The 22,445-nt window shown below is 40.5% G+C and overlaps 1 protein-coding gene across 1 annotated transcript in view; it reads left to right on the top strand.

Moving 5' to 3' along the window:
- The window catches only part of EIF2B3 (eukaryotic translation initiation factor 2B subunit gamma), a 99,105-nt gene that overhangs the window by 32,487 nt on the left and 44,173 nt on the right, over window positions 1–22,445 (top strand). Inside the window, exon 5 of the mRNA XM_039711686.1 lies at window positions 18,126–18,215. Within this exon, the coding sequence (XP_039567620.1) occupies window positions 18,126–18,215 (90 nt within the window). The remainder of the gene's footprint in view (window positions 1–18,125; window positions 18,216–22,445) is intronic.

The following is a 22,445-nucleotide window of genomic DNA, read 5'->3' as shown; positions in this document are numbered from 1 at the left end:
CTGCTGCGGTCTCAGACCAGCACTTAGCCTGTGATTTGGTTTTACTTTTCAGAGGTTTCGAAGGAGGAAGGGATGACTGTATTGCTTGGACACCCTCGAGTCCATGTGACTTGGTAAATGCAGTACTCTGCATGAGTCATTCAGTCTGGACAACACTGAAGTCGAAGCTCATTGTTACTCTAAGCCAGGCTCAGGTCCTAAAAAGATGATAAATGGTCTGTTCATTTTAGAAAGACATCTTAATGCTTTTATACAGTTGCCACTGTGTACTTTTTAGCAAGGCTTTGAGTTACCTTATTTCACAGACTTGATGAGGAGGCATAACCGTAGTTCTTTTGTGACATGCTTGCCCCAGTTGATCCAGATGTAACCTGTGTGGTCAAAAATTCCTCTGGATGGTTTGCGTTGGGCAGAGACACATAACAACCAATTGCTTGCTTTCAACATACATTTTCAGCCATAGAGTGTGTTCAATGTAGCTGCCTGTTGAAACATTAGGGTTTCAGCTTGTGTCCAGTGATCCCGGAGTGACCAGTAGGCGACAGAGGGGCACAGAGTTCTCACTGTGCAGTTGGGATGTGCAGAGAGGAAAAAAGCCAAAGGTCAGAGGAGTTATCCCTGCTTGTGCGAGCGCTGTCAGGCTCTCCCCTACCACATGTCCAGCATGTGTTCCTCATCAGTGGGATGTGGAACTCCATGACGCAGAGCAGACTGGAATGCAGAGTTAGTTAACACCCGCCGTTGGGGAATTTATCAGCCAATGTGGAATATGGCGGGGGAGGAAACAGCCTAGTTTAAAGCAAAGTAAGGGTGAAATGAGGCATGTGACTGTTCCTCTTCAGTTAAAAGGTCTGATTCTGTTTGGGGATGAGGTTCTGGCTCATGAACCCGGCCAAAGTTTGTGGTTCCCTTACTGTTCTGTGTTACTGATGCATTTTCAGTCCTTTAAATTGTCATACTTAACAGAAGGTTTTTGCAGTGGCAGGAGGGAAATACCCCTGGGATTTTTGCAGGGAACCATTCATCCAGTTTATTCTGAGAAATCCAGATTTTGGAGAGCCTTTCCTTTATCCCGGTCACCGAGACCCCAAATCACTAACTTGGAAGGGCACATAAAAGTGATAGCCTCTCCATTAAAATTAGCTACACTTGGTATCAGCTGAACTGCAGTTGCATAATATTTTTAGTGCTGATTTATTGCACTTAGTCCGTGGCTCCTGTGAACTCTAACCCGGGTGATTTACTGTGATGTTTCACACTGCGAAGAATTGCGAAAGTCATAATGGAAAGAGTCACAATTTGCAATTAGCTGATTGAAGGTGTATGTGGGCTCACATCCTTACTGGGTTTGCATTCTCCTTTAGTTGCAGCAAATATATATCTTTGAGAAAGTTTCCATTCATTCGGAATACAATGCCGAATTCCCTGTTGAATAGCTGTAGTGTGGTTCTCCCCAAACAGCATTGTGCTGGCAGTTTCTGGAATTACACAGGAAATGAAGAGCATAGCAAACTTTCCTTTCTCTTGCTAAGACATGCTCCCCAGGAGTTCTTCCAGTAGATCAAGTAAATAGCGGAGATCTATTCCTAAGGGCAGCATGTTTCTCCTTTGAGAAATCCTAATTTTCTCTGGCTTTAAATCCTTCCTTTCTTCATCAAATTTATTGCACCATTTCCCTAGAGAAAGCTAGGGAAGATGAGAGAGAGATTCCTTTTACAAGCAGTAAAACGGCTTATCCACTTTTCTAGGAGATTTCTTGTAGAACTCTCCTTCCCCAGTCACCAAATATTATGTATTCTGTTAAGAAGGAGGTGGCTGTTAGATCTTGACATGTGAACTGGCAATGCAGAATGCTGTATCTTGCCCCGTTACTCATTTTAGTATAAATTGCATGTACCTGCATATCTGCATATTGGCCAGCAGCAGCTGTTGGTATTTCTTGGGTTGATCATCTTGAAGTTCTTTAACCTTCTTAAAAATGTGTGTGTATGTGTGTGTGTATTCATAATCAGGTTGGTGAAAACTCAGAAGTTTAAAAAATCTGGGTTAGTTAGTACAGGAAGATATAAAAAAGGAGTAACTTACATCCTTCAGAAAAATTTGGCTGATGGACTTTAATTAAACTCCTAGGGTTGGAAGCAAACCAGTAAGAAAGCAGGGAAATTTAAGTTAAAGCTCAACTTCTAGGGTTTTTTTGCATATAAATCATCCAGCAGCTGGTGATATTTGCAAGAACACCAGAGACTGTCTTCTAATATTCCCTTTGATTTTATTTCCCCCCCTCCCCTTTGCTTTATTATTCCCAAGGTGTAGCATTAAATATAATTTCAGAGGCTGTGTGTGTCCTTAACTTCTCTGTCCCATCTCTATGGTGTATGTGTTCATATATGTATACATATATGTGTAATATATAGCTTTGTTCACTGATGCATTGGTACAGTATTTGTAGAACTAAGTAATTTTTTGTTGAGTTTTTTTTCCCAGATGAGCTACATCATTTCTGAAAATACCTCTGAAATTCCCACTTCTGTGACTTTGAGCCTTAGCCAGGTAGAATAGTAATAACAGAATCATGGCCAGTGGTGCCATAAATTTCAACTAAAGTATTGGGCAAGAAGTCTGATTTCTGTTTGTACTGTTAGAGATATTTATGCAGGGCTGGTCTTTCAGCAAGTGTGATTATTTTTAGAGAGGCCCTCGCTCCATTCTTGCTTTAGAATGTGCTGAGGATGTGTGTGAGGAACGGCACCTGACAAACAGCAGCCAGACAGAAGGAATAAAATCCCTTGGGAAATGAGACTTCTCTTTGTGGCCATTTTTCACTTCTAAGGCCACTTGAAAAATATTGTTCTTCAGGTAGATCTTGTTCCTAGATCCCTGGGTTAGCGTTTGGGTGCCTGCCATTTTCCCAGAGCAAGGAGCTACTGAAGACTTAAGCTTTTCCAGTAGGAAAGTATGCAAGTACATGCTTTGCAGCACCAGACGCTATTGAAAGAATAATGGACCCTTCCCACATTCAACTCCATTCTTTTTGCACACACTCCCAGACCTCTGGAGCCACTGTGCTAGCAAATGATTACATTCTGTTTTTCTTCCGTAACTCTTCCTAAACAAAATGTTAATTGAGACATTGATTTATACAATTCAGATTCCTGTGTTAAGTCAGCACACTTAAAAGTAGCCTCTGGCTATTGAGGGGATGGATCAGTGAGACGAATTGGTGCTTGCTGGTATGTTTTTCTATATCTTACCCTTTGAGAAAATAGTCTGTATTTCAGATTTAAGGAATTTGTCCTTTGCATGTGTTTGTTTTAGATGTACCCCCATTGTAGTGGCTTTAGAACGCAGGATTGTATGTGTTCTTTGATTTACAGTGCTATATGAGGGAAGCATACTGGAATAAAACAGACTTTAGCTTTTTTTGTATGTCCTTATTAGTTGTTTGAAAAAATGTTACAATACTAGGAATATTTTTTAGATTCCAGGCCTTCATATGTGATAGGGGTGACCTTATGCCTGGGGGTAAAAAATTACTTTTACTTTCCTAGGCAACTGTTGAATTCAAGTATTTGCAGAAAAGTTGTCTGACCTTACTTCTTCCTAATCTGTTCTTCTTTTTGAAAAAAATGGAAGTGTTAATCTTTTTGTTGTAGATAACCATTAAAATAAGCAACCTTTGTGTTTACAGAGGAAAAGTTCTCTGGGAGATCTGATGCTGGAAGGGATAAGCTTCATACAAATTGGTGTGTTATCACCTGTTTGCAATAAGGATGCCTTGTAATTTATACACAAAGAGATCTCACCTCTCCACTTGGCTTTGTGACCTTGAGAAATCTATTTAATGTCAGTGTCTCACACTTTCTTTGCTTTTTAAAATGAATGCAGTATTTCCTTCCTGTCTCATAGGGGGATAACTCGAGAACATTTGTGTCAGTAGTGTGCCCTGAGTACAGGGTATTAACTGTTGGCTTTCCCACACTCTGAGTCAGAATAGTACTTGTTAAAATGACCTGTAGGAAACAGCTGATCTAAGACTGCATCCAGCCTGAGCTACAGGTCATGTTTGAACCCAGATTTTCAGTTTCAGCACTTGTATTTTTGCATGTCAGATGCCTGTTGTATTTATGACGTATGTTGTGTGTTTTATTGTTATGCACTGCTGTTCTTACCACTCCACTGTCTCTAATTTCCTTTCAGTGTACTAATTCTCCTTTTTTTCTTTTTATTTCTTCAAGGGCACTTGACGTGCGGCGAAAAATTAAATCTATTTTCTTTTGCATTAATAAATACCAGCCACTCCTGGATGTGCAGGGATTTGTGTACAGGTGTGTGACTCCTGGCATGCGTACAAACTGGTTCTGCAAATGCCAGGGCTGCCAGGGCCGGCCCCAGGGCTTGTGTGTCCTCCCTGGGAGGAACCAGTCCTGCTGCAGAAACCCTTGTGTCATCTGGGCTTTGTCAGGTCCCTATTGTTCTGCATAAAGGAGAAAAAGTGATGTTGATGTTTCCTCAGTTCTTGCATTTGTTTGCTGCTCTCCACTTCCAGTTTGGCCACCTGATGGCAGCTTTAAAATGCTGTGGTGTCAACTGTGGTTTTGCTACCTGGATGTATAGCTTTGGTCAGCACTTCCAGGATCCAATAGAATACAAGTATCAAACAAGAGTATAATATTTTATAATTCCTCAAATAGTTTATTTTCACAGTAGAAAAGTAATTTTCTTTAGAATGTGATCACTCCAAAGACTAACTGCTTTCATGTCTCCTAAACATTTTAAAAACGTGACAGATACTTTTGCAAGCAATCTGTTGTAACCCATCTTCCCAGTTGATTTGGGCAGCTGTGTGTGATCTACTTCTTCACTTTTTTTTATGTCAGTTTTATCCATAAACAGAAAGAGTGAATGTTTTCTGAATGATAGGTTATGGTAATAAAACAAAGTGATACTGCCCTACTGAATAGTGGCTTCATAAAAGTTGTGTGCATAAACAAAGTCATAATGAACCTGTAAATCAAGAATGCCATGAACAGCAGAAATGCCAGCCTCCAGAGCTGAAATAACCTTGCAGTTCAATAGCCTGCTGCAAAGAAATCTGTCACTTTACCTGCTCCTTCATTTCTGTGATTCAAGTTCTAGCTGATTGATTCACCATCTTGGAGGCAGTGGATGAAAGGATATGAACTTCTCAATATGAGAAAGGTGGCTAGTACTGAGTATGCATGAAAAATCATTGGAAAGTGCAGCACAATAATTTAAGTTTGTTTTACTTTGATATCTGTGCTTTGCCTTCTTAATTTTCAAACATGAAAACATGTTGTGTTTGCAGTGGAAGTGACTCACAAGTTCCAGTCAAGACTTCTGGGAGGCTTCAGTCTGCTACCTGTCATATGTCTGTATATCTACTGATGATTTCACTGCTCTTCCAATGGCAATAAAAAAATTGGCCATGAGTGTTAGTTCATATTTCAGTGGAAATATCCAGAGTCTTAGGATATGGTATCTTAGCATATGGCTGTTTCCTAAGTTCTAGATACACTGACCTGTGAATGTTTTTATCATTGGGCAGTGCCTGAAAAGTTATTGTATGGTGAAGAGTTGAAAGCTGAACCAAATGGTTCAGCATCCAAAAGCTTGAAATGAGCAGGGGTTTTGGGAAGATGATGTGAGGCCACCACCAGCTGGGTGCTGTGCATACAGGAGAGTTAAAGAGAGCTGCAGTGTAAACCAGGGAAAGATGTTGTGACTGTGTCTTTGCAAAGGCTGATCTGACTTCTCGTGTCAGAATTGTTGATCCCTGCTTGCTGGGTGCTGTATGCATAGGGAAAATTAGGTGAGGTTATAAAGAGCAGAAAAATGTATGAGCTTCAGAAGTATTCATTCAAGGCAGACACTGACTTGAACTTGGATGTGGTCTCTAAAAGTGAATAATATCTTATTTACACATGCAGTTGAATGTTCATTCCCAAAATTCTGGGATATTTTGGCTTTTAAATCTATAGTGAGGAAGGCCAAGCAATATCTGTACTCATGGGGATCAAAATGCAATGGGGAAAAAAAGTGCATGAGAGTCCATTCTTAGCAGTCCTGTTTGTTACTTCAAGCAGAATTGTCACCCTCTCTGCCACTGTTTGTGAAAATCCATTGTTCACATCTCTGAGGAACGTGTTGTCATCCTGTTGAATAGTGAGACCCAAAACTGAGATTAAGAGTTACCAAAAAGCAAGAAGCCAGTGTTCTGCTGTTACTTGATCATAGTGGGCTTATTTGCCCATTTGATCACTTAGGGGTTTTTAGGCTTCTGAGTACTGTTTGTTAATGTAGTTATTTCATTGCTGAATGACAGCATGCTTTGGGGCACTGCTGTCAGTTCTACCATTGTTTGAAAATGAGAGGTGTTTCTTGCTGCCAGAAGTAGAACTGTAGTATGGTTTCTACTTCCAGAAATTCCTTCGTGGCTTCAGTTTGTGTTTGATTTTTGGCTGGTTTGCAAAAATATATGATCCAATCGATCCAGTCATGTTTTTAATTGAAAACACACATAGATTGTTTATATTAAAAAAAGATCATTTGCATGTTGGGAAGAGCCCATGAAAGTGTGTTTGAGAATTCCTACTTGTATTTGGCATGGAAAAAGTTTAAGCAATTATTTTGTGTGTGTCCACTGTGTATTTTTTTTTCTTTTTTTATCGATGTACGTCAGAGGTCTGAACACAAATAAAGCATGCTATGCAGACTAATTAAATCAATACCTCTGTGGAAGCAATTTAGTTTCTGGAATTGCTCTTCTAAATCAGCGATGTAAACAAAAGCCTAGTTATTTTTATATAATTTCCCTTTGCCTCATGTACGTGATTCTGGAAGTTGAAGAGTTATATGTTTATGCCTCTTTTTACAGCAGAATATTTGCGTGGCTGAATTTTTATTGAAGCATAATTCCTGGTTTCCTTAAAGCTGAGCAAGACTACTGTACACTGGGAACACACATTAATTTGAGTTGCTGTGAAAGGCTTTTCACGTTAAAGCTGTCAAGGCAGCAAATTGTCCACAAGTGTTTTTTTTATTAAGAGTTGTTTGCTGCTTTTGTCAAAACAGCTGCTTCAGGCACAGAAAGTAAATGGACACCTTTTCCTGAAAGAAAGGTGTGCAAAGAACAGTGTTTAGATGATGGGCTCTTACTGTCCCTCCTTCTTCCTTCTCTACCTACCTAGGCATGATACAGCTACCACTGCATTTTGTTCTGTCCCCTTTTTTTTCTGAGATTGGCTTCAGTTTGTTTTTTCTTGGTTGTTGTAGTTTCCTCACAGACTATAAATTCATTGTGCTGGTTCTTTTAAAATGTAGAAGACAAAGATATTACCTGTCTTAAAAGTATAGAGTGTAAAGGACTATACACTTAAAGATATGGTCCATGATCCCATTAAATGTGCAGTTCCAGCTTTTCAGAATAAAGCTATTTTCTACTGAAGTCAAATTTAGTAATAAAATCTATTTGTGAAGAGTGCAGCTTCTGGGGTGTGAAGATTCAGACCTACCTCTTCTGTTGCAGTGCTAAAACTCCCTTTTCTTTTTAATAGCAAATTAAGAGCAGAGCCCAGAAGCATGGAATTTTTAGAAGTAAACTGGTCTTTAAAGGCTTCCTGTTCATTTTTGTTGTGCTTATTGCTTCTTACCTCTCTCTGTGTTTACTTTTTTTTAACTGTCTCTGCAAAAGCAGCCATTGTAGACTTGGGCCTTTTTTATATTACTAGCATAGCCTAGAAGGTTAGCACAGGTCTTTATAGTTACAGATTGTTTCTAATACATTTTTTTCTTTATAAACTAAGGGCAGGACTGTACATGAAATCTGTTATTGTATTTGTACTTTGTACTCATGCACTTGTTGACTGTTTTACAAGCCAGTAACGTAGTAGCCACAGGCTAGGAAGCTTGCCCAGAAATCTGGCATATTTAATTAGTGCTAGTAAACAAGCAGAGTTTCAAATTTAATTTTTCCTTCTTTAATTCCTATAAACCTCAAGCCATTTAAAACTTAATTTTGACACTAGTTTCGTTTATGCAGTTGGATAATACTGAAACAGTCTACAACCACAGACAGAATGGTCCCAGTCTTTTCCAAGCAAGAAGGGAATAGAAGTTGTTTTGTTTTAATAGTATCTGAGGTTGATGTAAAATTGTAAATGATAATCTTCAGGTCATCCACTACCCATTTTCTTTTTCTTTCTCTTAGGCTAAATGTTTCAAGATGAGGCAATTGTCCTACCATGAGTTTAGCCTTGCAAAGGACAGGGACTGGATTTGTTGCTGCTCTGGCTTTTGTACAGAGAGCTCTTCTAAGGGTGAATGATGGAACATCTGAGCTCTGGTACTTGCCATGGCCAGTTTATTGCTTCTAGGCTGTGAGGTTTAAATTCACTGCCCCAGGTGGTATAAACAACAGAGCATTCAGTTGCTGTCTTCTCACTTGCTTTTCAATACCAGCTTGTGATCTGTGCTGAAAATGATTCTCTACTGCTGCTTTCACTGTGAGGGACCACTGAAGTCTAGATTAATGACTTTTCTTCTATCTATTTAATTGCTGAAGCCACTCTATTTCCAGACAAGTAATGTGCTGGGTGTCATAGCAATAAAATATGTGGTAATTCTGGCCAAAAACTGGACTGCATAACTGCAGCTAAAATTTTCAAAAATCAATATTGGAATTGTGAAAATACACAGATGAGCAGTGTTTTATTCGCTGTCCTGACAACTTTTCTTTCAAGAATGTGTTTTGGGGGGTTTTTTGTTGTTTGTTTGGGGGTTTTTTGCCTACTTATTTATAAAGGCAGGTCCCACCTTAGCATGTGCTGAAGTGAGATACTTCACTCTAGTGTATGTGAAGTTTCTCAGTCAGCAATAACTGTTCCAAAGAAGGAAGGAAACCTGCTCAAAGTACCTTCTTGTTGCACTGAATTCACCAGGATTTTCTTCTGCAGTATTCTGATTGCTGTATGATCACTGTTCCAAAGGAGTAAAATTCTTCCAGCTCAACCTTAAGGTTTTATTCAGGTGCTGCTAATGGATGAAAGGTGAGAGAGATTCTTGGAAATCCAGCTCTGTCTTTAGTGCAGTATGTTTTTGTTCATCTGGGCTTAATGCTATAGAGCTCCAACTTTTAGCATCTTCCTGAATGTGTTTTAGTTGTAGGTTCAGTTTCTTGTAGTAATAAGAAGGAGCAACTTCTGTTATAGCTATTAACAAGTCTGAAAATTTTAAATCATGAGTAATCTGGTCTAACCAGAAACTAATCCAGTGTGGTTGTAACCACTGTAATTACTTGTTAAAAAAATGCAAATTTGGACTTCGGGTGGATGTTAAGGTCATCTTGTGGTGATTATACTTTTTTGTGTCTAGTCTTTTTTCCTTTTTTTTTCCTCTGATACTTATATTCCTCATTCCATGGTATTTCTAATGGTGTTTTGTAAAATGCCAGTTAGCTATTAAAAGAAGTAATCATAAAGTTCTTTTAGGCTAAAAAGATGAGTGATGTTTGTCAGTGGCTTCAGTCTGACTTCAGTTCTCCTTTGGTTTTCAATTCTGCTGTCACTCTCCAAAAAGAATGTTACACTTGCTAATTTTAAGACATTCTTTTAATGAAGTTCTTGTTTTATACTGTCAAAATATTAGTCGATAAATAATATAGGTTCTTTTATACTAGAAAATAGCATAAGTATATCTGCATTTCATGTGTGATGTTCCTAGCACCTGGGGAATTTTATAGCAGGACTGGGCTGTACTCTAAAGTGGTTGATGTCCCAAGCTCTGATGGCTCTCCCTGTCTGGAAATCTCACAGCTCAAGATTGATGCAGCCTTAAATCTGAGCTAGCGTGTCTCTGAGGGTGTATCTGAATACACAGGCTGAGTCATGACTTCAGTATAACCAAGTCAGGAAATCCCTCTGTTTTCCTGTAGGGAAGCAGGATTCATGAAGTCCGAGTGCTGGTTCCTTAGTAGAATTTCCTCAACATGTATTTTTCTTTTATGTACCTTTTCAGCACTGCCAAGGTGTGGAGCAGCCTGTCCCCTGGCAGTCACAGCCAGACTTCCTCCACAGTGGCTCCAGAGCCAAGTTCTGTGCCCACTTTAATTTCTGCCTGAGATAAAGCTGTTCTCATTACCTAATTAAATATTTTGACACTTGCAGTTGTTGGGATCTTGTCAGTATGAAGAGTTATTGCCATGTCAAGTGCTAAAGTGTCGAGGTTCCAGTGGAATTGAGATGCGAGTAGATATGGTAGTAAAAGCTTATTGTGAACCAAAACTGAGGCAGAAGCAGTAGTTGCCAAAAATCAACAAAAACCCCACAGGCCAAAGCATCAGCTGAAGAAGCTACAGACCATCAAGGAGCAGGAACAAAGTATAATTCGCTTACAGTAAATGAAGGAAATTAGCATTGCCAGGTTTAAGGCAGAAAGTCTGGATCCAGCATGGGCTGGATTTGAGTAGATTTTGGTAATAAAAACCATAACACTTAATTTTTTCCCGTCTTTGGACTCAAAGCTTATGTTTCTTGCTTTCTGGACTGTATGTTTTGGTGGGAGCCAAATGCTGCTTTGTCTAACATGTGGTCTTTCTTCTCCACTTGTCTTCTTCCTTCTAACCCTGATGATCTGCTATCAGACTCTTGTCAGGTTGTTCTTCAGTCTGGTGAAATTTAACTTTCTTGAATACAAATATGTTCTACAGAAAGACTCACAAAGGTGCACCTTCTGTAATGAAGAGCCTGTTTGCTTGTCAGGCAAAGATCCTAGCAAAGGGAAGTGAGTGATCAGCCTATGGCCTGTGCATAACAACAGGTTTAAAGGGAGATTTTTCATTTTAATAAACTGGTGGTGCAGAAGTAGGTGATTTTCATGAGGTACTTGAATAGCAACTCACAATGGGAAACCCCAAGGATATGTGTGACAGCTTCAATTTGTTCTGCTCCTGGGCCCTGTGAAATGCAAGGGAAACATTTATGCTTATTTCACCTTCAGAGGGTTTTTTTGGCTTATGCTTTTACTTGCAATTTAAAGTTAGGGGAGGAAGAATTTATTTTTGCCTATGTATTTTAGTAGCACAAAGGGCTGCCCTTACCTTAAATTTCCAAATTTTGAGGCTTGTATATTCTAAGTAAGACTCACCTCACCTGGGAGGTGCAGAAGGTCTTCAGAACCTTGTCATGCAAGGCTCACGCTGCAAGTACAGTTTTATTTGCCTTTGAGTCCAGGCCAGTGGCATGAAGAAATTGAGTCAGCTACATATTGCTAGTGACCTGCAGCTTTGACCTAGTATTCCGTTTCCCATGCATTTACTGTAATTATTTGATTTAAAAAAATATATCATATGTCTACTGCTTAGCCCTTAGGGAAATGATGTAGGAAGGATCAGCAGGAGCTGCTGTTCTTCAGTAGCCTCTATACAATCCTTCAGCTTCAGTTGTTTTCTTAAAACTTATTCCTCTGAAGTGTTGTCATCCTTTCAGCCTGGTGATTTTAGGGAACAATTATTTACTAAGGTGAATTTCCATGAAGCAGGAAGCAAAATGAGCTGAAAATTGGAAATGATTAGGGTTGCCAGGTGCAGACTCCTAGTTCTTTCTCCTTCTTCAGTAAAGAAAGCATTTCCCAAAGCTTGATTAAATCTCTTAAATCACAGTTTAGCCCAGCATCAGAAAAATAAGCTCAAACACCAGATCTGAACTAAGTGACTAAGCCATGTCCCGTTGTGTTGGAATTGAATTGGTTATAGCACACAATAATCTACTTTATTGTCATCCTGGCCTTAACTGTAGCATAAGATGATTACATTGAATGTGTATAATAATAAGGCTTACACTTTGTATATAGCCCTTTAAATATTTTGGCAGACCATAGAAAGAACCTTTACGTGCAAGGCTTGATTAATCCTTTTCCTCTGTGTATAGAACAAGTAGCTGCCAGAGCTCAAGGGTAAAACCTATTAATAATGTCTCTGGCAGTCCCCGCCCTCCTTCACAGTGTATTCTCTTCTGTTCACACCAAACTCCAGGCTTATTATCATTTTGGTCTCTCTCTTTTGCTTTCCCAGTTTATACATAGCAATCAGGGTATTCTGGCAGAATAGTATCTAGTATAAAAGTGTCTAGTATAAAATATTTGCATGAACTCTGTTTTTCCAGTGACAGGGAAAGAGAAAAGGGGTGGTAGTGTTGTGGGCAGCCTGGCCCCTGTGTTGTGTCCTACAGCTGTTCACACTCAGTATGGTAGAGAAGACCCTTGGAACAAAGTTTAGGGAGGTGCTTTCACAGGCAGCTGTGTCTGGTGTGCTCTCAGGGGGATGCACGTGCATCCAGTGACGTGGCCGTGCAGCCCCTAGGGAGCACTCCTCTGACATGGGGTGGCTGAGGAATTACTGTTGTTCTCCTTTTCATATGGGAAAGCTGAAGCAGGATGAAGAAAAACATTTTTTATAGGTTCACGTGATGGGGTGGCTGTGCAGCCGTTGGCACCCTTGCTCTTCAGCATCAAAGTCAAAAGAGATGTTAACTTTAAAACACGTTGTTGTTGCCAAGAAAATTACTCTTTCTACAGAGAGGTCACACTGGCTTGTTGTAAACCATTACTGACCTTGAGCAAATACTAATCCTAAGTTCTGACTGCTAACCTATACTCTTTATACTAGAGAAAATGATTTAATCTTTGGCTTTCCGTGGAGGTTAGTTCCTTTACCGAAAAGTTTTCAGCATGTTTTTGTCAAAAGTGAGTTCAGAGTTTGTATTATAGTCTCATGGGTATATTAATAACATAATACAACAAAGAAAAATGGCATGTGGTGAAGGTTTTAAGTGAAAAATATTTATTATTCAGAAGGCTTTCAAGCAACTTAGGTCACCAGATCAATAAAACATTTTCATTTGGAAAGTACTTCCCATTTCTGGTGCAGTGTCTCTTTAGCAGCAGCAGCTGTGAGGATGGATGGTGGGTAGTTGTTACCAGAGCTGCAGTGTCCTGTCCTCCCTTGCCAGATCCTCTATGGACAAAAGCAAACCTTGCCCTCCTGCCTTTTTAAATAAGGTTGTTACAAAACTACAGGGAGGGGAACGATGAGAGGATGAGGGGATGCGCTTGAGCAGGGAAACAGAGGTCAGGGTCACCCAGGGCTCATGGTATGTGTTAGGAGACACCTCACAGTATCCTGTGTCTTGAGCTCTTGGGGTCCCCTTGCCGCGGGGCTCCTCAGCCAGCACTGAAGCAGTCCCACCCAAGCAGTGGCGTGCTCTGCCTGCCCTCTGCCCACCCTCCTCTGCAGCAGGGGGGGCCCGGCCGGCCCCGCCACCGCGGCTCTGCAGCCCAGAGGTGGCAGCATTTCACCGGTGGGCAAAGCAGCCCGGCACACAGTGGGGACATTCATGGGGATAAGTGCTTTGGGATCTTTTTGGCCAAAAGCACTGTGTAAAAAAAAAAAAAAAAAAAAAAAAAAATTAGGGTCATAAGGTGTCTGGGATTTTTGAAGAGCCAGTGTAACAGTGGTCTTTTATTATTAGTGAGTTTACAGCCAAGAGCTGTCCCGTAAATGAGCAATGCGATTTAGGGATTATTTTTTTTTCCTTTAAAAGCAGGAATGCTTGAGACATTAAAGGTGGTCTGGCAGCTTTTGCTGTAAGACTTCTCTTCATGTTGATCTGTACACTGGCTTTGTATCAACACGAGAGCACCACGTTCTTGCAGACAGGCAGGGGTCAGCACTGCGTTTGAAGTGGACCGCACGCTGCTCCACGCAAGAGCAGAGTTCATGGCGTGGGGATAGGAAGAATGTGACAGTGTTTGGCTGTATGGACTATGTGAGCTACATGCCGTTAGTTAGAAAAGATGCAAGTGTGGAATGTATAGTTTGCACATAGCTTGCTGATATTTATTTACTTTGGAAGGATGGGGAGGAAGATTAACTAATACCCATGAGCCCACCTGATGTAATTCAGGTGTAGGTTTAGGAGCCAGGTTAATAGCAGGTATGATTAGATTTTTATTGTGTCATTGCCTGGATTAGTGTTAGAGTATGGACAGCCTCAGGTCCTTGAGCTTATTTAAAGACCTTCATATTTTCCGTCAACAGCTGTATGAAGTTAGGGAAAGGGAGGCCATGGGATTTCTCTTTCTCAGCTAGTTTATTTGTGAGGTGCTGAGGTTAATGTGGCAATATCCCATGCTTAGTAGAGAGGCTTTTTGGCTTTAAGCATTGTGTGTGCTCCCTTCAGATTTATGATTTTGACCCCAGCCTGGCATTATCACACTGTCAGTGGGAGTATGGAGCTGGTTGGAACCTCCAGCTCTTGGTGGTAATCTCTCTTAATTAGTTTACAGTTGAAACAATTGTCCAACTTCTTGCCTTTAAACAAGGGAAGTTTGCTCTATCAGTGGTTGATTTCCCTGAGGGAGGAAATCGTGAGGGGGGTTATCAGGGAAAGAAAAGCTCTGGGCTCCACTTTCAAAGCAATGCCATGTATGAAGCATGCATCAATCCTGTTAGTACTGCTTATTATTTCACAATGGCGTGTCAGGAATTACAGGCACAGACTTTTCTAAGGACTCTTGCAGACCTTTATGCACTCTCATCCTGAGTCAGGATTTTGTGGAATTATGTGCTAATAAAAGCTAATTTTACACATTGAAATTGCTCTTTTAATCTTTCTCTGACTTCTAATTGTCGACTTTCTGCCAGGGAGCCCTCCATGCCTCATCATTAGGACTAAAATCTGCCGTCAGTTAACGCACAGAGCTTATAACTGGGAGCAGCCCCCTCCCTTGCATGGGAGCAGAGACAGTAATAGACACTATAGTGGCAGCACCAAAGGGAGTTTTACTGTGTATTTTAATGACTTGTGCTTGATTACATTTGCTAGATTGAACTGAAGTTCATTTAGTAATTGGTATGATTCTTACAGGGTACACATTTGACATTCCTCCCTCATTAAAGAGCTCCAACAATGGCTGTTGCAACTTTCATCTCAAGGGTGACCCTCTCAGATACATATCCAGTCTTTTTCTTTTGATAAACCACCCAACCCGGCATTCATTAACACTTAACCATCTGCAGCCAGCCCCTCCTAGTACCTTCTCTCTGGCTTTGATGATATAATTAAAAGCCTTCTGCATTATCTCCCTCGAAGCAATGAGTCTAGGTGCGTCAGCTCCTGCATTGTTTGTTATTCGATTCTCTCTGTATCAGCTGCTCTTGCGACGCGCTCATTTTTCATATGTTGTAAAGATTAGCTGATGGAGTGGGAGATCAGAGGCATGAGACGGGCCTGTGGCTCTCCATATTAGTAACCAGATGCTCATTTGAAATGGTGATGGGGTTTGCTGTTATCTGTTAGATTATTTGGCTCCTTTGCTTTTACCTGAAGATAAACTGGTTTAAGCACTAGTCAATGAAAATGAGCATCATCTTTAGTGGCTTGTTATGATAGAGTGCTCTTATCAGTCTGGTTTAGTGTGGCTATTCTCTTATTGAGCCTGGTTTACAGAAATCACAGCTTTGTTTATGCATGTGCCCAAACTTGCCTGTTTGACCTTTGAAGCTGTGATTATAATATTAATCTATGGGACTATTCTGTTGCAAATCACTTAGGTGGTCTGTATTTTAGAGGATTTCATTGTGGGACCTCCCTCTTGTCCAGCATGATGTTCCATTATTGTTAGTATATTCTACATTGAAAGCTAGCTCAGGCTGATGTTTCAGTAGATCTTCTGTCTGGCTGCTTTTTGTGGGGCGGGGTTTTTTTGTGTGTGTGTGATGGAGGAGCTGGGATAGTACCATGCTAGTATTTGTCCACTTCCACTGATTTTGTATAACTTTATAACAAAGTTGCTTAGCTACAGAAAAACTTGGTACAATGCTTGCATGCAGATACAAACTTCAGCCCACAAATCCTCAGTGTCCTGTGGTGTAGCTAAATAGCATTATTCCAGTTTGCAGGTGGGGAGACTGCATGTGTCAGAGCCACACAGACACTGGCAACAGAACCAGCATTTACTGGGGAATTCCTATTTTACAGCGTTGCTTGATGACTAGCCCCTGCAGCCTTCCTCTGCCTGGTATTTAAGGGGGAGTGTATAAAAGATCTTGAATAGGAAGAGAAAAAACTGGCAGTCCGACACTAAAGAAATTTTGTCTTGTTTGTCATCTTCAGGTTAGGAATTGGATTTTTTTTCCTCCCATTTTTGCCTCTCCTTCCTATGTTCCATCCGTTTCTATATTTTTACATGTTTACTGCCTGTTCCATTAATTTGTTAATTTTCCCAGTAAACTATTATATTCATTACATAAATGCAAAGGAACCCTTCTCAGAGGAGATAGGAAATTGTTCCCTCTCATACATACACAAAATGTGGAAACCATTCTCAGGATGCAGAGCAGGAGGGAATCTGCTGACTTCCAACTGCAAGTTCTCATTAAAATTAGTGGATTCCCTATCCTCTTTGCATAAGGAACATTGCTATTTGGGCTGCCTTCCACAGCAACATCTGGGCCACTGATAACATCAGTACTGGAGCATTGCTAGGTGAGCTCATGTTTTGTTAATGAAGTAATCTACTGAAAGTGCATATATCATTTTCTAGTACCACATACTTCACTGCAAAGTGTTGTACTACTATTATAGGAGCTTTCCTTTTGCAGATGGGACTTAAAGAATGTTGTTATAGTCAAAAATATGCGTAGCTTGAATGGCATGCTTGAGAAATGCCACATAAGTCATGAAATGTTAAGACTTAAATACTTTGGTAGTTCAAGTCATTAATTGTGAAGTGCACTTTAAAATGGCTTACTAGAACACCTGAAGTTCTTGGTAGCTTTGGTGTTACTAAATATTTGGTGTGGTAGTATTGGTTTACTGTTTATATGCATGCCCCAATTGGTGAGTGATCCTTCTGCTGAGCTCACTGCGTAATAAAAGTGATCATGATCACAAACATTTGACTTTAGCATGTTCTGGAATAAGCAAACCAAGTTGGATAGAGTACACTGATAAAATATGTTCATTCAAACTTAATTATGAAATCCAGACATCAAAGGAAGCAAAATGAAAACAGAGACAATTTCAGGTGTGGATTGAAATTTCTCACCTTAATAGCCTTTGACCATGAGTGCAGTTATGGATGTCTTGAACAGCTCAGCATAGTCCTTGACTGTTGTTGTGTTTTGTCTTTTTTAATCTGCAGGCTAAATATTCTTGTGGCTTTTCTGTTATGAGAACTAGTGGCAAATGTTCAGGCAGCCAGAATGCTCTCAAATGAGGCCACAGATTTGTACAAGGGAAAGTAATATTGGCCTAAAGTATCTAGATGGTTTGAAACAAGTTCCAAAAAGGGTTTCTGTTAGCTAAGAACAGAGAAAGCATAAAGAGAAGCAATAGAAGCAGTCAATGAGTCTTTATGGCTTAAACTTTGTTCTTAAAATTTTGAAGCTACCAGAGATTCCTGAGGTTCTGAAATATTAACCTGACACTGCTCCAAAAGCAAAGACTTCCCTGTTTGGCTTATGTTGAGTGGGAGTTTTACTGATCCTTCCCACCTTAATGGGCTGGATAGCCAAATGCTTTGTAATTGAGCTGTGGCAATCATTTGTAATGTGTAGTGCAGGAAAGGTGAGCAGACCCCATCTTCTTCCCCTCCAGGAAGTGTTGGAGAAAATACAGTAGTGTTGTTGTGTTTGCTAGCAGAACATGCCCAGCCTTGCATATATATTAAGGCAGGCACTTAGCCAGAAACTTTGAATTATTGTACCCTGACATTACCCACTGTAACTTTTAGCACTCTGGGCCCATTACTTTGGCTTCCTGCCCAGTAATGTGCAATTTCCACTTACATGAGAAGATGTAGCAGGAGTAATGACTCCTTGGAGGAGGTGTTTTCTTTTGCAGCAAATCAGCCCAGGGCCAGCAGGTGTAAGTTTATAGACACAGGCCAATAATGGCAGCCTGAGCTCTTCTGTTCCAGCAATGCAACAATACATGCAAAGAAACAGACCTTTGCCCACTTGTCACTATCCCCTGACCTCATTGCAAAGTCAAGTTCTTGTAAACAGCCATGCAAAAACTCCATGATTTCCTTTTTTTATTCTTTTCCAGGCATCCCAGAATGCACATCAGAACAGGGCTGATGGATGCCCATCTCTACTGTCTGAAGAAATATGTGGTAGACTTTCTGGTAGAAAACAGGTAAGAAACCAAACAAAGCACAAGGTGGTAGCAGGCGTTTGCATTGACATATGGTTTACCCCAGAGCTTTTACAGGAATTTTTTCCCCATTAAATTAGCTAGCATAAAATAGAAATATAAAAGAAACCAGTTTTCAAAATATTTTAACTGTAGTAAAAAGAATACCAAGCATTGTGTTTGAGTGTCTTATTAGGATCTTTTTGAAAAACAAAAGAACCCCAGCATAAGTGAACACTAACATTTTTGTCTCTTTTATGCATCCCTTCTTTTTCTAACGTATCTGTTCTTTTTGGCTGCTCATTTTAGCAGGACTTCCTTATTGTTAGGCTTGTGAATACATTTCTGACCTTTGATTTCCCCCACCACAGTCTGTTTTGGTCTTTGCAATCACCTTCCCTCTGCCCCTTCACATCCACCACCACTGCAGGTGGGCTATCTCTGTAGCATCCTATGTTTTAGCTTGTGATATTCCTCTGTCAAAACTCTGAGACCACCCACTGAGAGTAAGAAAAACATCCATTTATGGAAGCGGAGAAGGATCTTAGCTATAATATTTCATGAAACAGACAAAAAAAACCCTGTTTGTCTTTTAAAAACAAACAAATGAACACTCCCCCTCACAGTAAGTAGTTCAGTTTTGGAATTATGTCCTGTTCCTAGACTTTTTATAGCCCTCTCATGCCCATTACATATACGGAATGCTCACTGAGTTCTCAAGAGTTTTTCTACCCTTTTAAGTAAGATAAAAGATACAGGGGCTAAGTGTTGTGTTCATAGTACATTTTCTTAGCAGATAAACTGACATGTGAAAAAACATTGAGGGTGGGAGATTTATGTTAGTCTTGACCATATACAAATCTGGTGATACAGCTGGATACATGCTTGAAGGAGCTCTTCCAGAATAAGGGTCTGTGAGCGAGTTAAAATTAAGTGGAAAATCTCTGTTAACCCCGAGGGCAGTTCTTACCATGCATAAGAAGAAGGCTTATCCAACACTTTGGTACATGGAGGCATTGTGCAAGTTATTTTAGTTCCCACTTGTGTACAGAAACATATGAAAGGTGAGAAAGTTTCAGGAGCAGCAGATGCTTTAAACCTGGAATAAACCATATTTAGTGTATTTTAGAAAGTTGGTGAGGGTTTGGAATTCTTGTGCTTCCTGTGCTAGCATGAAGCAGTGTTTACACCTTTCTTTTGTCATAATACAGCATGTAGAGCTCATTTCTTGAAATCCTAGCCCCTAGTTTTGCTGGGATTAGACATTTCTGGAATATTAGACATTTCATATATTCAGTTATTTTTCCCTGGTATTTCATTTGGATTTGACTTTATATCTGTGAGACATGGATGTTCTTTATCAGATATGTCATTCAGAGAGGCCTCTAGGTGTAAATAGCAGTAACTTCAGATTTCAATTTTTTTTCTGCTATTTCAGTGGAAACTGGTGAGATCTTTGAAGCTGTGCTGCTTTTCTGTGACACTTCCATGACAAATAGATCATTACAGCAGTTAGACAGCATTTCTTAAGACCTGATAGCAACATCTGGCTTACTGATGGTAGATAGCTGCTTCATTCTCTTTATTGCACAAATACAGCTTATTCAGTCAATTGAGAGAGTCAATTGCAAGTAATGTGCTTAACTGGCAAATCTGGGGAATGGGACTTGTGCCATGAGGAATAACTTCAGCTTTCAGACTTCTGGCACTGGTGGGCATTTGCAGCTTGTTTTTCTTCTCTGAGGAAGGGGAGGACAGTGCATACCCAAAGATCTTTCCATGTTTGGCAGCAATATGCCAAGACTTTTGAAAGACTCTGGGGATTTTTTTTTGCCTCAAAAGTACTGACATCTACATAATTGTTTGGGTTTAAGGATTCATTTTAATACTTTGGGTTTTAGTCTAGAAAGAACCTACAGTAAGATTTTGCCTCTCTGCAATTCTGCACTAGGACTGGAGAAGCTCAGATGCCTTGTTTAAGTTGTGCGTGTTTAAAACTAACAGCAGGGACTGAAGGGAACAGTGAAGCTCTTGTACAGTGCCAGGAAGTACTGACACAGTGTACTTCCTCAATATTACAATATTTACATTGTGTTAATATTTTAACAGCGGGGTTTGATGGCAGGCAGAACACCTTTTTTCATTGTTTGTAGCTCAGTGAAGCATTTACATTTTTTCAAATGTTTTTTTGACATACAAAAGTTGAAAAGATGTTGCCCAGCAGTAGAAAATTCAGTTGCTACAACTGGCTTTTGTAGAGGAAAATTATGATTACTTCCAGGTTGAAGCATTATGTGAAAACTAATGTGGTTATCTGTATGGGATCTGTTTCTTCTTCAGTGAGTCCCAGCTTAGCTGCAAAGATATGGCAAGAGCAAGCTCTGCCTGGGTGAATCTAATTTGTTTATAGCTGTACCTGTAAGAGTAATTGGCATTCAGTTTAATATATGTGTTGTAGATAAAGTACAAAGTCACAAGCAATTAATATGAAAACAGGGGGGAAAAACATTAAATGGCTAAACCTTGGTTCTATCTAAGTACATAAATCTTGCTTTAGGATTTGGAACAACTTTGTTGAGTGGCAGCTTTGGAAAAAGGCTGAATATTCAGCTCCATGATACCAAAGGTTTTTTCATCAGCTTTATCACTGTCTTGCTTTGTGTTACTAGACAGATCCGTTGATTTTTCTATGCACTTGTTTCCTCTTCTGGGTGGGATTGTTTGGAAAATAATCAGTATTTGCTTGGCAGCAGTGAGATTCTATGATGAGGGATGTTAGGAGAGGTCAAAATACTATTTGGTAGCCTGTAACTCAGTTTGTAGTCCTTTAGTACATTTTTATGAACTATTTTTAAAGGCCTGAATTTATGATTATCCTGCCTGAAGTTTTATTGCACTATAGCAAATCAAATTCTTGAGTTTTAAAAGGCAGAACTTGGTAGTGCCTTTGAATAAAAGTCAGAGGAAATATTCTGTTTATTAGAACACCCTCAAATATGTATGTCCAGACAAAAATAAAAAATACCATGCCCCTAATGTAATTTAAACCTGGGGAATTTATTTTTCAGGAATGAAACTGCTTTTTCTTTCCTCTCCTAGGAGGAAAAAATTCATATTGGCAGTTAAATCTCCATCTTTCACTCATCCACTAGTTCAGCACTGAATCCTAGTGAAGTCAAGTGTGCAAGGGTCCTACCCGGTCCAAATCTGCCAAGCTCAAATGGTTCCATCCTGGCTTGGGCAACAGCTGAAGAAATTCTTGCCCATAGCAGTTTGTTTCCTACAGCTGGAATTTGTTCCTTCTCTTTTTTCCATACTTGTGCTTCACAAGGGTAGGTTGATTAAAAAGTGCTCTTTAATCAGCTGCACTGGCAGCCTCTGCACAGGGGTGCCAGTATGGGATTGGGAGCTCTGCCTCGGATGAACATCTCCATCCCTGCATCTGCAGTGGATACCCAATCACTGGTGACTTCTGGGTCTGTCCACGTGGGATTCACAGACCATACCCTGCTACCAGCTGGATTTATCCTGTCTGAACAGGAACTGTGACCTCAATGTGAAGCAGCTCTTGTTTGGCTGAATTTTCTGCTGGTGGTACCTGGCCCTGGGGTTTATTTCAGCAGAGGCCTTTGATTCTTCACCAGGTTCCTTTCTTCAGGAGTGAAATTGGAGTTGCTGAGGTCAGTCTTGGTGGAGAGTGTAGAGTTGTATCACACCTGCCCATGGGAGGGAAGTCAGTTAAAAATACAAGCTCTTTGTATTTAGGTGAGAGCTTTCCTTTCCTCAGCAATTCCTTTTTCAGAGCAAAGCCAGCCCGTGGATCTCATAGCTGCCACGCTCTGTGGCGTGGGAAGACAGGCAAGCAGAGGCTGTGTGTGCTGCTGGAGCTGCTCTGCCAGCCCAGGGAGGGACAGCTGAAGGTGAACACCTGCAGCACACGATGAGCTGCACAATATTGCTGTTTTAAAGCGATCGTTCCACGCGCTGAGCCAGCAGTGAGACAGAAGCAGAGGCTGTAGCTGGCTGGGGGCACGGCTCCACCCCACAGCTGGCGGGCCTCACACCCCTGGGGCCCTGCAGTGGCAGCCAGCACAGTAGCCAGTCCCTTTTTTGGCACTCTCCTGAGTGCTAGGTTGGAATCCTGCCTCGCTGCTGCATTCGGAGCAGATGGAAGAGGAGAGTCCTTATTCCCTTTCCCCCTGAACTCCACGTGTAGCAGAGGGCAGGACGCGG

This window comes from Passer montanus, unplaced genomic scaffold (assembly GCF_014805655.1).
Source record: "Passer montanus isolate IOZ18808 unplaced genomic scaffold, ASM1480565v1 scaffold25, whole genome shotgun sequence".
NCBI lineage: Eukaryota > Metazoa > Chordata > Aves > Passeriformes > Passeridae > Passer > Passer montanus.
Note: the sequence above shows the minus strand (reverse complement) of the source record. Positions and strands in the feature narration are given on the sequence as shown.